The sequence below is a fragment of the Nuphar pumila genome, chromosome 13 (genome assembly GCF_984573655.1).
Source record: "Nuphar pumila chromosome 13, dmNupPumi1.hap1.1, whole genome shotgun sequence".
Taxonomy (NCBI): Eukaryota; Viridiplantae; Streptophyta; class Magnoliopsida; order Nymphaeales; family Nymphaeaceae; genus Nuphar; species Nuphar pumila.
Window position 1 is genome coordinate 72,130,446 of NC_143261.1, and position 17,119 is coordinate 72,147,564.

The 17,119-nt window shown below is 37.1% G+C and overlaps 1 protein-coding gene across 1 annotated transcript in view; it reads right to left on the reverse strand.

The window, feature by feature from the left end:
- The window catches only part of GEK1 (D-aminoacyl-tRNA deacylase), a 70,980-nt gene that overhangs the window by 17,902 nt on the left and 35,959 nt on the right, over positions 1–17,119 (reverse strand). Inside the window, exon 7 of the mRNA XM_089983966.1 lies at positions 16,249–16,323. Coding sequence (XP_089840092.1) covers positions 16,249–16,323 — 75 coding nt within the window. The remainder of the gene's footprint in view (positions 1–16,248; positions 16,324–17,119) is intronic.

A 17,119-nucleotide genomic window follows, 5' to 3' on the forward strand; every position in this document is an offset into this window, starting at 1 on the left:
GGCTCTAGAAGAGGAGACCTCTACTACGTAAGATTTTCTTCAAGTTCCCAAGAGTCAATTTTGCAACGCCGTCCAAAACAAAGATATTCATGTATGACATAAGAGATTGGGTCATCCCAATATTGTTAAAATCTCCTATTTGCCTTTTGTTAAACATCTTTGTAAAAGTGACTTTTTATGTAATGAATGCATTCTTGGGAAAATGAAATGTTTGCCTTTTTCTCAAAGATCCATGTTTACGACAAAACCATTTGAAATTGTCCATTCCGATGTATGGGGACCAGCTCCGGTAATGTCAAAAGGAGGATTTTCATATTATGTGATCTTTGTGGATGACTACACTAGGTTTTGTTGGATTTATTTTCTTAAACATAAACATGAAGTTTTCTCAACTTTTAAAAGTTTTCACATGATGATTTCAAATCAATTCAATGGATGTTTAAAAATCTTTAGGTCCGACTCTGGAGGAGAATACCTCTCAAATGAATTCAAAAATTATCTTGAAAATTTTGGTATTCTTCACCAAAAATCTTGTCTGAAAACCCCTCAACAAAATGGGTTAGCCGAACGAAAGCACCGGCATATCATTGAAACAACTAGGACTTTACTCATTTCTCAAAACATTCCAAAAAATCTCTGGGCTGAGGCAGCCCTTACTTCTGTCTATCTCATAAACCGACTCCCATAAAAAAATCTAAACAAAATTTCTCCCTTTGAAAAACTGTACGATAAGGAACCTGATTATAGCAGGTTAAGGGTCTTTGGGTGTAAATGTTTTGTTCTTACTGATAAGAATGACAAACTTTCTCCTAAAGCCATTCCTTGTGCCTTTCTTGGCTATTCTGAAACCCAAAAGGGGTTTCGTTGTTATGATATCAAAAGTGATAAATTGTATGTTTCCAGAAATGTGAGTTTTTTGGAAAATATTAGTGGATTTGATCGTTGTGACCCTCATAATGAAAATATGGATTATTCCTTTTTATTTGATTTACTGAATAAAGACGATACTAGTGATAATGAATCAGATCAAAGTAACCCAAATGACTTTGAAACCGAGGAAAACATCTCCTTGCCTCCTCAACCTATTGATGAAGAATTACCTAGAGACCCTATCACCTATATTCATAGAGATCAAAACAACTTTAGGAGTGCTCTTGACAGATATAATGATGCCAGTCCCAGTGCCTCTCAGAATGAAGTGATCCCTCGTAGAACCGAAAGAAGTAGAAGGCCTCCTTCTAGGTTCATTTCCTATGACTCTTTTTCACCAAGATATAGAGCTTGCCTTAGTGCCATCCACTCCTATATAGAACCTAGAAATTTTGAAAAAGCACGAAAGTGCCCTGAATGGATTAATGCAATGAACAATGAACTTGAGGCTCTGAGAAGAGCCAAAACTTGGGAGTTTAAAAATCTTCCTAAAGGCAAGAAAACAATAAGGTGCAGATGGGTTTTTAAAGTAAAAACTAAAAGTGATGGATCCCTTGAAAGGTATAAAGCTCGCTTGGTTGCAAAAGGATATAGTCAAGAATATGGTATTGACTATGAAGAAACTTTTGCTCCTGTAGCTCGTATGGTCATTGTCTGATGCCTTATAACTGTTGCCTCTATCAACAAATGGAACATCTATCAAATGGATGTTAAAAATGCATTTTTAAATGGTGATTTAAGCAAAGAAGTTTATATGGATGCTCCTCCTGGAATAGAGACTCCTAAGGGAAAGGTGCTTCGACTTCAAAAAGCACTCTATGGCCTAAAACAAGCCCCCAAGGCTTGGTATGATAGATTTAACTATGTAATGATTGAGAATGGTTTTTCCTCTTGTTTTACTGACATTGCTCTATTTGTTAGAAAATCCAATGCAGGGATTGTAATTTTACTTCTGTATTTGATGACATGCTCATCACTGGGAGTGACTCTAACGGGGTTAAAAGTATAAAATCTATCTTAAAAGATAAATTTGAAATGTCTGACTTGGGTTTTCTAACTTATTTTTTGGGAATTGAAGTAGCATACTCTCTTAGAGGATATTTCTTATCTCAAACTAAGCTTGCTTCTGAGATCATTGACAGGTCAGGTATTACAGATGAGAAGCTTTGTGAAACTCCTGCGGTAGTAGGAGCAAAGATGAAAATTGATGATGGGGTTCCCCTTTTGGATCCTACACCCTACAGACAGCTTGTAGGATCATTGATGTATCTGAGTATTACCAGACCAGATATATCTCATGCAGTCCATACTGCAAGTCAGTTTCAACATGCGCCTACATCCGTTCACATGAGTGTCATCTTACGAGTCGTAAGATACATAAAGGGTACTCTGAATAAGGGAGTTTTTCTGTCCTCTTCTTCTGACTTAAAATTGATTGCTTATACTGACTCAGATTGGGGAGGTGACCCAAATAACCGTCACTCCACCACTGGTTTTTGTGTATTCTTAGGTGACTCACTAATATCGTGGAGATGCAAGAAGCAACAAAAGGTGTCCCTCTCCTCCACAGTAGCTGAATATCGTGCCATGACAACTACTACCATGGAGATTGTTTGGATTCATCAATTGCTAGAAGACATGGGGATTACAATAGAAGGGCCCACTAAGCTTTGTTGTGACAACAAGAGTGCAATTTACATTGCGAAAAATCACACCTTTCATGAGCGGACTAAACACATCGAAATGGACTGTCACTATGTTCGTGAAGCATATCTCAAAGGAGTCATTGATCTTCCTTATGTCACGTCCGAATATCAGTTGGCAGACTTCTTTACTAAAGCCTTGTGCGCTCCGCGATTCAACTTCCTTCTTGGCAAACTATCGGTCATCTTGCCCTAAGTTTGAGGGGGGGTGTTAAAATATGTTGTAATTTCGTATATATATTTTATATATATAAGGTGATACATATACATATATTACATATGTATATGTATCTACCTATATATATATGAAATATATATATTGCTAAGGGTAGTTTAGGTAAGGGTAGTTTAGGTATTTTACACATTCATTTTCGTGAATATGGTTTTGTATTTTTACCTTTTTTCTTTTTTATTACTTTTTCTTTTTTCATTTAATGCATTGTACTTGCATTGGGAGGGGCCCAACCCACTAGTCGTTGGACCCCTCCAACGGTCACATTTGTGACTGTTGGAGGGGCTCCAACGACTATGTGGAGCCCCTCTCAATGCCTCCTAAAAGCCCTATAAATATGGGCAGCTCCTCTTGTATTTTCTCAAGGGTTTTGGGATTATAACCCAACCTTTTAGTGGTTTATGAATCTTATGAGTGCAATTGCACATTTGTGATTCCGTGTGTTGTGCTTGTGTGCACAAGTGTTCCAAGTGTTCTTGTTGTGTGTATGTTCGCACATTTATTCTCAAAGTTATTGCGTTATCAACTAAAGTATCTTGTTGAAGATACTTTTACAGATTGAGCAAGGCCATAAAGAAGGAAGCCTTTGCTACATAGACTTTATTGAATTATCCAAAAAAATTGTAATATTGCCAAACATAGTGATTATGAACTTTAGCATAAATGTTTAGGTCATCCTTGTGTACCGAAAGTCCCATATTTCCCTTGTTTGAAAAAATTTTGTAATGATGAAAATCTTAATTGTATTGATTGCATACTTAGAAAAATGAAATCTCTTTCTTTTGCTAAATGCAATTTCATTTCTTCCTTGTCTTTTGAATTGGTGCACTCAGACGTTTGGGGTCTCGCTCCTATTGCCTCAAAGTATGGTTTCTCTTATTATATTATATTTGTAGATGATTTTTCTAGATATACTAGGATTTATTTTCTTAGGCATAAGTCAGAAGATTTCTTTCATTTTACATTTTTCATGCTATGTTTGACTTCATTTTAAAAAATTTCATGTTATGATCTAAAATCAATTTAATTCTAACATATCTATTTTTCAAATCGATTAAGAGGGAGAGTATGTTTCAAATGATTTAAAAAATTACCTTGATTTAAATGGTGTTTCTCATCAAAGGACTTGTCCTGATACACCTCAACAAAATAGTTTAACAGAACAGAAATATAGGCATACTATAGAAACTGCTAGAACCCTTTTGATTTCAAACAATACAACAACAACAACAACAACAACTACGCCTTCATCCCAAAACAATTGGGGTCAGCGATATGAACCAAAAAAGAAATTCATTTTGGGTCTTCCACATGAATCCTTTTCCTCCAATCATTTCTATCCAACGCCATGTCCTCGGTGAGGTTCAAAGCATTCATATCCTTTCCTATCATCTCCATCCAAGTCTTCCTAGGCCTACCCCGACCTCTTTTAACTAATATATTTTCCCATTTCTCCAACCTTCTAACTGGAGCATCATTAGGCCTTCGCCGAATATGTCCAAACCACCGTAAACGATTCTCTCGCATCTTATTTTCAATGGGTGCAACACCTACCTTCTTACGTATCTCTTCGTTCCGAATCTTATCTTTTATTGTATTTCCACACATCCATCTAAGCATCCGCATCTCAGCTACACTCATTTTTTGAATATGATGTCGCTTGGCAGCCCAACATTCCGTACCATATAGTAAAGCGGGTCTAATAGTCGTCCTATAAAACTTTCCCTTCAACTGCAATGGCATTCTACGATCGCACAGCACTCCAGTAGCACTTTTCCATTTCATCCACCCAACCTTTATCCTATGATTTACATCTCCATCAATTTCTCCATACTTTTGAATGATGGATCCCAAATATTTGAAATAATCATTCACCGGTATATCTTGCTCACCAAGCTTCACTACACTCCCATCACTACTTCGTTGCTTACTAAACCGACATTCCATATATTCAGTCTTACTCTTACTCAACTTAAAACCTCTAGCTTCCAATGTCTGTCTCCATAATTCTAACTTAGCATTAACCCCAGCTCTAGACTCATCAATCAAAACAATATCATCAGCAAACAACATACACCACGGTACATTTTCTTGAATTGATCTCGTAAGCTCATCCATCACTATCGCAAATAGGAAAGGGCTTAAAGCATGTTCCAAAATATTTGTTGGCCGAGGCTACCCTCACTATTGTTTATCTCGTAAACTGAATGTCATTTTATTCTTTAAAAAACATCACCCCTATTGAAAAACTTTTTGGTGTTCAACCAGATTATAGTAGGTTGAGAGTTTTTTGTTGCAAATGTTGTTTTAAATGAAAAAATAGAAACTCTCATCAAAAGTCATTCCTTTTGTTTTTATTGGTTATGCTAAGAATCAAAAAAAGATTTAGGTGTCATTCCTTTTGTTTTTATTGGAGTGTTGTGCGATCGTAGAATGCCATTGCGGTTGAAGGGAAAGTTTTATAGGACGACTATTAGACCCGCTTTACTATATGGTACGGAATGTTGGGCTGCCAAGAGACATCATATTCAAAAAATGAGTGTAGCTGAGATGCGGATGCTTAGATGGATGTGTGGAAATACAATAAAAGATAAGATTCAGAACGAAGAGATACGTAAGAAGGTAGGTGTTGCACCCATTGAAAATAAGATGCGAGAGAATCGTTTACGGTGGTTTGGACATATTCGGCGAAGGCCTAATGATGCTCCAGTTAGAAGGTTGGAGAAATGGGAAAATATATTAGTTAAAAGAGGTCGGGGTAGGCCTAGGAAGACTTGGATGGAGATGATAGGAAAGGATATGAATGCTTTGAACCTCACCAAGGACATGGCGTTGGATAGAAATGATTGGAGGAAAAAGATTCATGTGGAAGACCCAAAATGAATTTCTTTTTTGGTTCATATCGCTGACCCCAATTGTTTTGGGATGAAGGCGTAGTTGTTGTTGTTTGTTGTTGTTGTTTGTTGTAATGTTAAAAATAATAAATTATATGTTTCAATAAATGTTTATTTTGTTGAAAAGGAAAGCTATTTTAACTCTAGTATGCATAATAAAGAAAATGAATATGCATTTCTTTCAGATTTATTGCCTAAAGAAAATATTGATAATGATGTTGATGTGCTTGATCAAGAAGAAAATGTTACCAATCTGAAACCTCTAGTAGATGTCAATGATGTATTAAGAATGTATATGTACATACGGGTCCAGATTTGGACCCTCAGACCCGATCCGATCAGTGTATTATATATATATATATCAAAGAATAGGGCACGATTCTTATTAGTTAAGAATCGTGCTTCTCGTGGCTGCCTCCTCTCCTCTCTTCCTCACAGTAGTGATACAGAAGACCAAGATTACAGGTGTGCGATTTCTATTATGGTATCAAAGCAGCGGCAACTCTGAGGGTTTTCATCGTAATGTGACAGGCCGTGAGTCTTTCTCCTCGTCATCTGATCTCGTCAGTCGTGCGTGTCTATCCTCATCTGTCTGCTACACAGGTGAAGTTGAGCCCTCCTCTTCTTCAGTCGAACCCAAAAAAAAAAACCAGTTTCACGATCTCCCAAGTACGAAACTCTAAACAGGTCGAGTTTCCTCAACCGACCCCCCTCTTCTTCAGTCGAACCCCCCAAAAAAAAGCCATGTTCACGATCTCCCAGGTACAAAACTCTAAACAGGTCGAGTTTCCTGTTTTTTTTGTTTCACGATCTCCCAGTTCTTACTCCCTGTTCTTCCTTCAACCGAGTTCTTTTCTCCGAGTCTTTCAGTCAAGTTTTCCCCTTTTCACAACGTTAAAATTGAATCTGATCATATACGATCAGTTTTCTAAATTCTGATTATTCTTCTACTCTCGTTTTACATCTGTTCTTTTTCAGATTCAAACATACTTGTTTTTTTTCTTACCTACATCACGAGTTGATATTTTCATATTAGACTTACAATCGTTCAATTTCTAAGATTTTTAAACTTGCAACATCACGACTTCTGCCAAGTCTGTCTGAAGAACTACAGCACGACTGTTCAAAAAAAAAAGTGGTCGGACAGACTTGTTGTTGCTGAAGAACTGAACCAAAGTTTTTTCTCTTTATCCCTTAATCAATTCTTTCCTTCTCATCAACTCGTGTTTTCTCATTCTTCTCTTTAGTCAACTCGTTCATTTTTTTTATGGATTCTCCATCACTTCCGTCCAGTTTTCTTGGTCAACTCATATCTGAGAAATTGAATACCTCTAATTTCTTGACCTGGAAGAAGCAAATTTTGCCTTTTATTCGTAGTTTGGACCTCTCTGGTCACCTCGATGGAACGATTCATGCACCTTCCGAGTTCCTCCTGCAGGAAGAGCAAGACGATAAAGGCGAGGTTTCTAATAAACTAGTTCGCAATCCAGAATTTAAAACATGAAAAAAAAAGGATCAGGCGGTTGTGGCTTACATTACCTCTACACTTTCTCAAGAGGTATTAGTGGTCATTCTAGATGAATGTTCCGCTAAAGAACTGTGTAAGATACTAGCGTAGACCTATTCACAGATTTCTGAGGCTAGGATTCTTCATTTAAAGAGAGTTTCAACTCTTAAAGAAAGAGAATTTATCGGTTACAGAATACATGAACAAAGTCAAGAGCATCACAGACCAATTAGCGATGGTGGGATGTGTTATTCCGGACAAAGAGAAAGTTCAACAGGCGCTGAATGGTCTTGGATCTGACTATCACATGTTGGTCACCTCTCTTTTATGCCTTCCTTCATTGCCTAACTTTGATGATTTGTGCGCGAAACTCCTGCAGTATGAAGTTACTATTAGAGGTGAGAAGTTGACTTCCAATTCCAGCAATCATGAGGTCCTTGTCACAGGCATGGTGGCAGGACGTGGCCGTGGAGGCTTTCGAGGTGGACAGGGACAGAGAAGAGGTAATCAAGGAGGTCGTGGATTACTTCCCACGCCTAACATGTCACCCAACTCATTCTCATCTAACCAATCTTCTAGACAGATACCAACGTGTTTTCAATGTAATAAAAATGGGCACATTAAGGCAAATTGCTGGCATAATCCGCAAAACAGAGGCAAATTTGGTGGTGTTGGGCCTTCCACTAGAGGACAAGCAAGGGATGAAAAGGAGAATGTGAAGAACCTCTTGATCTATGCACTTTCCGAGTTAAGTTTCAAGCAAACTGAGCAGGGGACTTGGTACATTGACTCTGGGGCTACTGCACATGTGACAGGTGACGTTGGTAAGATTTCACAACCCATTCCTTATCATGGTAAATTTAGTATTAAAACTGAAGATGGTTCCCTCCACCCTATATCTCATGTTGGAAACATTTCTCTTCCACTCCTCAATTCATCAGTTCTTTTGTCTGATGTTTATCATTCACCCAGTATTGTTAAAAATATTGTTTATGTTTCTAAACTTGTCGATGATACTAATTCTTGTGTTGAATTTACTCCTTCTGTATGTGTCAAGGATCTTCTCACGAAGAAGACGCTCGTTGAAGGAGAGCGAAAAGGAAATATGTATGTCCTCAAGGAGTCTCATTCTGCTCGTGCTGCTCAAATAAATCCACAACCAGTGTCATTTAAAGATTGTTTTAGTTTGTCGCAGTGTAATAAGTCAAAAATCTGGCATCATCGTTTAGGTCATTGTAATCGTTCATTCATTGAAAAACTTATGTCTAGTGGACTTGTTCCACAGTCCAGTTTGAGTGTTGAGTCTGACATTTCTCTTTGTTCCAGTTGCCATTTATGTAAGAGTCATGTTCTTCCATTTTACTCAATAAATCAAAGAGTTTCTATGCCTTTTGAAATTGTCTATTCTGATGTTTGGGGACCTGCCCCGCAATCTTCCTTATCGGGCAGTCGCTATTATGTCACTTTTATCGACAGTTATTCCAGATATACTTGGATCTACTATATGAAATACAAATCTGAAGTGTTCAAGCTTTTTCGATCATTTTGTGCCTTAGTTTGTAATCAGTTCTCATCTCAAATCCAACATTTCCAATGTGATGGTGGGGGAGAGTATCTATCAAAGGAATTTACTCAATTTCTCCAGGATAAAGGAATAAGTCATCGAATATCTTGCCCGCATACACCGCAACAAAATGGTGTGGCAGAAAGAAAACACCAGCACATTATTGAAAGTGGATTGAGCATGATACATGGCACTCACGTTCCTTTAAGCTTGTGGACAGAAGCTTTTCATTATGTGGTGTATATCATAAATCGACTGCCAATGAAATTACTTGTGAATCAATCTCCTTATTTTACTCTCTTTGGGACTCACCCTGATTATAATGAATTGCAAGTGTTTGGTTGCATATGTTATGTTCATATTGACAGTTCCCAACGTGACAAGTTCCAAAACAAGGCATGCAAGTGTAAGTTCGTTGGTTATGCTGATCAATACAAAGGTTATAGCTGCTACGATTCCACTACTAAACGCATCAAAATCTCACAGAATGTTGTGTTTGATGAGACTCATACTGAGAGCCCAGGAAGGGTAGAAGAACACAGCGTGAATGATGAAGGTTATCAGTTGTGGCTTGTTGCTGAGGTGTTTGATCAAATGGCTACTCGCGATGCTCCCTCATGTCATACAATATCGACTGAACAGAATAAACTTGGTGTGTGTACACAAAGGGAAGAGACGTCGATCACGCAGGATACTATGTCTACCGCTTCAGATATTACCAAGTTTCAAGGGATTGTCTATGTACGGCGAAATAAAGACAATGCTCAATGAACCGATGTGCACCCTAGAAGGCCTGAGAGGATTTGTCATCCTATTGAAAGATGGGTTAGTTATAACAACTTCTCTATAGACTTGCAGTTGTTTATCTCCCAGATTGAAAAACAGGATGAACCTATTAGTTTTTTACAAGCATCTATGTCACTCAAATGGGTTGACGCCATGAATGAGGAAATGAAAGCCTTACATGAGTGTGGAACTTGGGAGATTGTTCCCAGACCATCCGACAAAAATGTTGTAGGGTCTAAATGGGTCTATAAAATAAAGTATAAACCAGATGGATCTATTGAACGCTATAAGGCAAGGTTGGTGGCAAAAGGTTTCACTCAAGAATATGGGCAAGATTATGATGAGACTTTTAGTCCTGTGGTTAAGATGGGAACTATTCGATTAATTTTGTCCTTGTCGGTTCAGTATGGATGGACTCTTAATCAACTTGACGTCAAAATGCATTTTTGCATGGTAGCATGAAAGAAGAGGTGTATATGGAGCAACCCTTTGGTTATGCAGAATATAGCCCCAGCACACATGTTTGCAAACTACAAAGAGCCATCTATGGGTTAAAGCAGGCTTCTTGTTCATGGTTTGACAGTTTTTCCCTTGATGTTCAGCGATACGGTTTCATTCGTTCCCACCTCGATCATTCATTGTTTATTTTCTGTGATCGTCAGGTACGTACCTTGATTCTTATATATGTGGATGACATTATTATTACTGGGAATTCAGATGAACACATAAAATCCACGAAGGACTTACTGAGTCGACAATTTAAGATGAAAGATTTGGGAGTCTTACGTTATTTCTTGAGAGTTGAAGCGGATAGACAGAATGGATCTCTTTCATTAACCCAACACAAATATACCTTAGATCTGATGGAAAAGGCAGGCATGACAGATTGTAAACCACTATCCACTCCTAGTGTATTAAACCACAAGCTCAGCTCTCAAGATGGGGAATCATATAAAGACTCCCAGCAATATCGTAGTCTCGTTGGAATGCTTCAATACCTCACCTTTACCAGACCAGACATTGTGTATGCAGTGAACCAAGTGTCACAATTCATGCATGATCCACGAACAGAGCATATGAATGTTGTTAAGAGAACTCTTCAATATTTAAAAGGCACTCTTGGAGATGGTCTAGTCTATCATCAGTCCAAGTCCAAAGGGGAGCGACATCGATTAGATGTTTACACAGATGCAGATTGGGCTGGAGATCCAGATGACAGGCGATCGGTTTCTGGATTTTGTGTTTTTCTGGATAGGAACTTGATAGCGTGGAGTAGCAGGAAACAACGTGCAGTTGCACGATCCAGTATAGAAGCTGAGTACCGATCTATGGCGGCTGCTACAGCAGAGGCTACATGGTTGAGACATCTTTTGACTGAGATCGGAGAATCTATTATGCCCACCAATCTCCTTTTCGATAATCAAAGTGCCATACAAATTGCTTTCAATCTCATTCATCACAGTCGTACCAAACATATGGAGATTGATCAACATTTCATTCGACAAAAGATCGAAGATAGAAAAGTTGAGTCAGCTTATGTTCCTACAGTTGATCAAGTGGCGGATTTATTTACTAAGGGACTTACCACCGTCAACTTTTGGTTTTTGAAGAACAAGTTGTCCATGGTACGAAACCATGCACAACTTGAGGGAGACTATTAAGAATGTATATATACATACGGGTCCAGATTTGGACCCTCAGACCCGATCCGATCAGTGTATTATATATATATATATATCAAAGAATAGGGCACGATTCTTAATAGTTAAGAATCGTGCTTCTCGTGGCTGCCTCCTCTCCTCTCTTCCTCACAGTAGTGATACAGAAGACCAAGATTACAGGTGCGTGATTTCTATTATGATGACTATAATGAGAATGTCAGTTTCGAAGTTAGCCTATTATCCTCACTTATTCTAGAAGAATCACTGACAACCAACCTAGTGCTTTAGAAAGATTCACTCAGATAGAACAAGATGAAACTTTCAACCTTAGGAGATCTACTAGAATTTTGAGACCTTCCGGTCGATTTATATCCTATGAGTTTCTCTCCTCAACATAAGACATGTTTAGCCCACATATGCTCCTATTTTGAACCCAAGACTTATGGTCAAGCTAAAGATCTTCCGGAGTGGGTGAAAGACAAAGATTGAGCTAAAAGCCTTTGAAAGATCCAAGACTTGAGATATTGTGAAATTATCAAATGAGAAAAAAGCTAATAGGATGTAAATGGCTATATATGGTCAAAACCAAAAGTGATGTGACATTAGAAAATTATAAAGTCAGATTAGTTGCCAAGGAATATGCTCAAGAATATAAAATAGACTATGAGAAAACCCTTGCCCCTTAGCAAGAATGACCATTGTTAAGACTCTTATAGCCCTAGCTTCCATTAGAGATTGACTTATATATCAAATGGATGTGAATTTTTTTTTTATGAAGATTTGAAAGAAGTTTATATGGATCCGCCTCCGGGTCTTAAGGTTCCACCTGGTTACATTCTCTATTTAAAGAAAGCTTTGTATTGTTTAAAACAAACTCCTAAAGTATGGTACGATAAATTCAATATTGTCATGTTAAATTTTGGATATAGATCGTGTTATATTGACATTGCTTTATTTGTTAAGATATTTGATGCAGGTATCGCCATTCTACTTTTGTATGTAGATGACATGATTATCACTGGTGGAGACAAATTGAGAGTTAGTCATATTAAAAATGTTTTTAAAAATATTTTTGAAATGGCTGATCTTGAATTTCCTACATATTTTCTTGTTTTCGAGGTCGCATACTCACCTTGTGGGTATTTATTGACACAAACTAAATTGGCAGCTGAGATCATTGATAGGTCTGAAATTACTGACGAGAAAAAAATTGACACTCCAAAAATAAAAATTGATGATGGAACGCCTTTGGAGGATCTCACACTATATCATCAGATGATTGGAGCTCTCACATACTTATATATCACCAAGCCTGATATTGTTCATACAATTCATACTGTAAGTCAATTCCAACAATACAAAACTACTATGCATATGAGTTGTTAAAAGAATAATTAGATATATTCATAAAAGTGCTTCTAAAGGCCTTTTTTATCGTCTTCCTCCTCTCTTGATTTAGTCGTGTACTCTGATTTAGATTGGGGAGATCCTAATGATCGTCGCTCAACTAGTAGTTTTTGTGTTTTTAGGTGACTCACTTATGCCATTAAAGTGCAAAAAAACAAAAAAAAAATCTTTCATCAACAAAAGCTGAGTATCGAGCTATGGTCACCACTATATCACAAGTTGTATGGTTGAGACGACTGCTTGAAGATATGAGGGTACATTTGATGATGCCTTCAAAGTTTTGTTGTGACAATAAGAGCGTCATTTACATTGTTGGCAACCATACATTTCATTAGAAGCTAAGCACATTGAGATAGATTGTCATTATGCTCAAGAAGAGTACTTGAAGACAATATCATTTCATGAGAAGACTAAGCATATCATTGCCTTATGTAACCTCTGAATATCAATTGTCGGACTTCTTCACCAAGGCGCTTCCTTTTCCTAAAATTTTTTTTCTTCTTGACAAACTTCCGACGATCTCACCGTAAGTTTGAGGGGGAGTGTTAAGAGATGTATGGTTATGTACATGTATATAAATACATATATATATATATATATATATTTGTTTATTTATTTTTATAGATTGTATTTAGGATTTTTTGTATTTTTTATTTTTTATATTTGACCATGGGCAGTTTCGTCTTTTTTACCAGATAGCCATTGGGAGCTCGCCAACAGCTAGTAGGTTTCTTTCCTCTCTTTCTACCATGTATATATGGGACTTTTGGTCCCTATTCCTTCATGCATGTGTTATGCATTTTATATCAATACAAATATTTTATTTAAATTATATATTGTGAGTGTGCCTTTGTGCCTCTTGAGAGCCTCGCTTTGTGGGTTGTGTTGCGTTATTGCCCTAGTAGGCATTTTATTTGATTCTTAGAGATCTCATTACAGTCTCTGCCTCTATGTGTGTGTGTGTGTGTGTGTTCAACACCAACATTTCCGGAAGGTAGGCCACCTACTATCAATTAGCACTAAAAGTGGATTTGGACATGAATGAAGTCAGGGTTGATAAGTGCCCTGTTCGTCTAAAGCAAGGAAGCGAGAAAGACTGACAGGCATAAGCTATGTTACTTGGACACTGACATGGGTGTCGGTGTCGGACATAGGAAGAAGTATCGGACATGGCGAGTTTTAAAAATCTAGACACTTGGAATATATGAGAGAAAATGGAGATCTAAATTATTATGAAACAAAACCATAAAACATAAATTGCATGTTTCTTTCTTATTTGCAATTTGATCCTTGATGATTTATACAAACGTCAATGATATAATATGAACATGGAAGATTTTAAGTATAAAAGTTCAAAACAAATCATCAAGAGCAATGGGAGTGTTGGATGCTCAATGTTGGCATGGTGGATACTTCCCAGGTAAGTATCTTCCAACTCTAAAATACTCAACAATTCTTTGTTTAACAAGGAAGTGTTCACAAAGTTGGACACCCATGTCTATAATACCCAACACTAGACACGATGAGTATGACACTGGACATGGTGTGTGGAGACACCTTTTAAGGTGTCAGACACTCAACACGCATGTCCAAATTTTTGGACACTCCTAAATTTAAAATCAGGGGTGTTGGTGTTGAGTCCAGGAGTGTCGGTGTCAGTGTCGAGAAGTGTCTAACACTGACACTTCAGCCTAGATGAAGTGTCCATGTAACATAGGGCACAAGTGTACACCAACAGGCCAAACCATAATATAATTCATACCCACTAGATCAAATTCATATGCTACCCCTTTAATATGTTTTGTTAACCAGAGGTAGTTTGTTCAAACGCTGTGAATAAATAGGTTGAAACTTGAAACAATCTACATTCATAAATATCATATTCTCTAAAATATCACAATAAATTGGAAAAAAGTCCAAAATGAATATATTGCTTTAACATCACAACAATATCATGGTATCTCTTGAAAATACATTATAAATTATATTTCCAAAATTTTTATTTTTTATTTTTATTGCCTAGGTTCTCCTTAGGAAAGCCCATGCTGGTTTTCTTGTGGGACTCATATCTCAAACTACAATTTAGGTCCTGGTATAATTTGATTAATGTTTATAGGGTTTAAAAACATGTTGGCTACTACAGTCGATTTCCAAAAAGGCATTAACATAAGACTCCATGTTCTTGCAATGTTGACAAGTTTGCAAGTTGCTGTACCTGTCCACGGGCCACGCATAGCCTTACACTTAATTTATCATCTATCATTGAAGAAGCATCTGCCTCATGCAGGGGGAGCCAAATAGGGGCAAGAGGTGTAATATTTGCTATCCCTAAAATTATGGGTTAGTCATTTAAGTACATGCATGATTTCTATAGCCATCATTCCTGAATTTTCCTCTTACAATCATACCTTAAATTTGCCTCTAGAAATTATGGGTATAAAAATATCTATTTTGATAACTTAGCCCCACACTATTTTCCTTAACTATATTCTCCTGTCTCAATTTTCACCTTTCTCATATCAATGCTAGGTTAATTAAGCATCTCATACTTGGAAAGTCCTTTTTGCATAGTTTCACAGTTTACCAAATATTTGCTTAAACCATGCGAATTCTACCTAGCATAAACAATTTTTAAAGTTATTACCTTATTTCCATTTTCAGTATGTACAGTTTCACAAACATAACTGTAGCTACATTTTCTCCATATGGATAAAAGATATTCCTGTCAATTTTAACCTAGAATCAGCAAAATGATATGGAACCAAATGCAGAACCCTAACATGGACACAAATGGAACCCACCCAGATGGAAGCCTGCTTTTCCCTGCTCCCCAAATGCAAGATTCTGGGGCCACTGGCATCATGTCTGGTATGTGTAACTAAGAATTTTGCAACTAGGTTGTTCTTTCTGATACTCTATATAGTTCAAAGGGGATTCCGTCACTTATCTAAGCAGGCTTGTTTTCTCTCAAGAGGTAATGTGCAGGAAATTACATGACGCTAGGAGTTTTCAGATCGATGACATCTGTCAAAAGAATAAAAAGTTGAGGTATTCAATGTTGAAATATGAGCATAGAGGATATCCAAAGGCTTCATACATTCTATCAGTTTCATGCATGCATGAGACAGGTGGCGTAGCATCTGGATACTGGATAGTCTCGCCAGATGGACTGTCTTTGTTTTAACTGCTGAGAAACAGCCCCTTTATCATTAAGATATCTGGTTGATGACAACTCCCTGTCATCTTCTAAATTTTGGTTGGTTTCAGTACGTAAGCGTGCACACACACATAGACGAAGAGAGAGAGAGAGAGAGAGAGAGAGAGAGAGAGAGAGAGAGAGAGAGAGAGTATATTAACTGAAGACCCTTGAACACTTTTCCATATCCAACTATCAAATTGCAAATACTCTTCTACCCCCGTACTCAATATCAACTTCCCTAAGCAACAAGGACATTTTAAGCTTCTCCTCAAGGTTGATTATCAACCAGATGGAAGAAATGTTCCGAGTCCCATATAATTGAGATTATGCAGAGCACATGCTAAAAAGTAGTTAAGGGAACTTACAAAACAACATCCGTGTGACGTGGTGCATAATGACCACCTCCTATTCCAAGCAGTACCTTGTTTTTCTCTACATTCCTACAAGGAAGAAAAAGTAGAAAACACTATTAGAGTAGCGATGCCATCTTTAAGGTTTATCTATTAGGATAAACCTTTGTAAACTGAAAGCATGAAACATACAAAAGAATATTATTGTTTTATACATATGTCAGAAGGAAAAAAATAGGAAGTAGATTTGATAAATAATACAGTGATGCTACAAAAACATGTCTACTATCCATTAGCAGAAAACTTTGTACATTGACTTTGAAAGATCATAAAACCTCAGTCAAAATACTAGAAGAACACAAATTTCTTTGATGCTTTACAAATATTATTAGTACATTGTGAGTAAAGAATTAGTTGAATACCAGAATAAATACCAGTTTACCTGATTTCTATAATAGAACAGGAGCTATCCCCAGATAAAAAGGTTTCACTTACAGATATAATTACATAGAAGTTAGAAACACAATTGCTCAGACAGTATATGGCACTTGATTTGCTTAATTTCTATCATATGAAAAGGAGATAATCCCAAGAAAAGGTCTCTCCCATAATTGCTATAAATGGGGTACCTTTTTTTTTCCCTATAATGGTACCTGTATACATTTCAAGCGTAGGTGCAACCAAAACAACTACCCATACCAGAATACATTCAGTTGAGTCTAATTATAATTTTTGTTTCCATACTGCCTATAGTACAAAGACTCATCATTAATAAATTAGATTGCCAAGTCAACTACAATTCCACACGAATTGGAAAATGAAGAATCATAGAGGCATTATAAAGATGCATAATATTGTGCTAAGGAAAATGGCTTCTAAAGAAGAA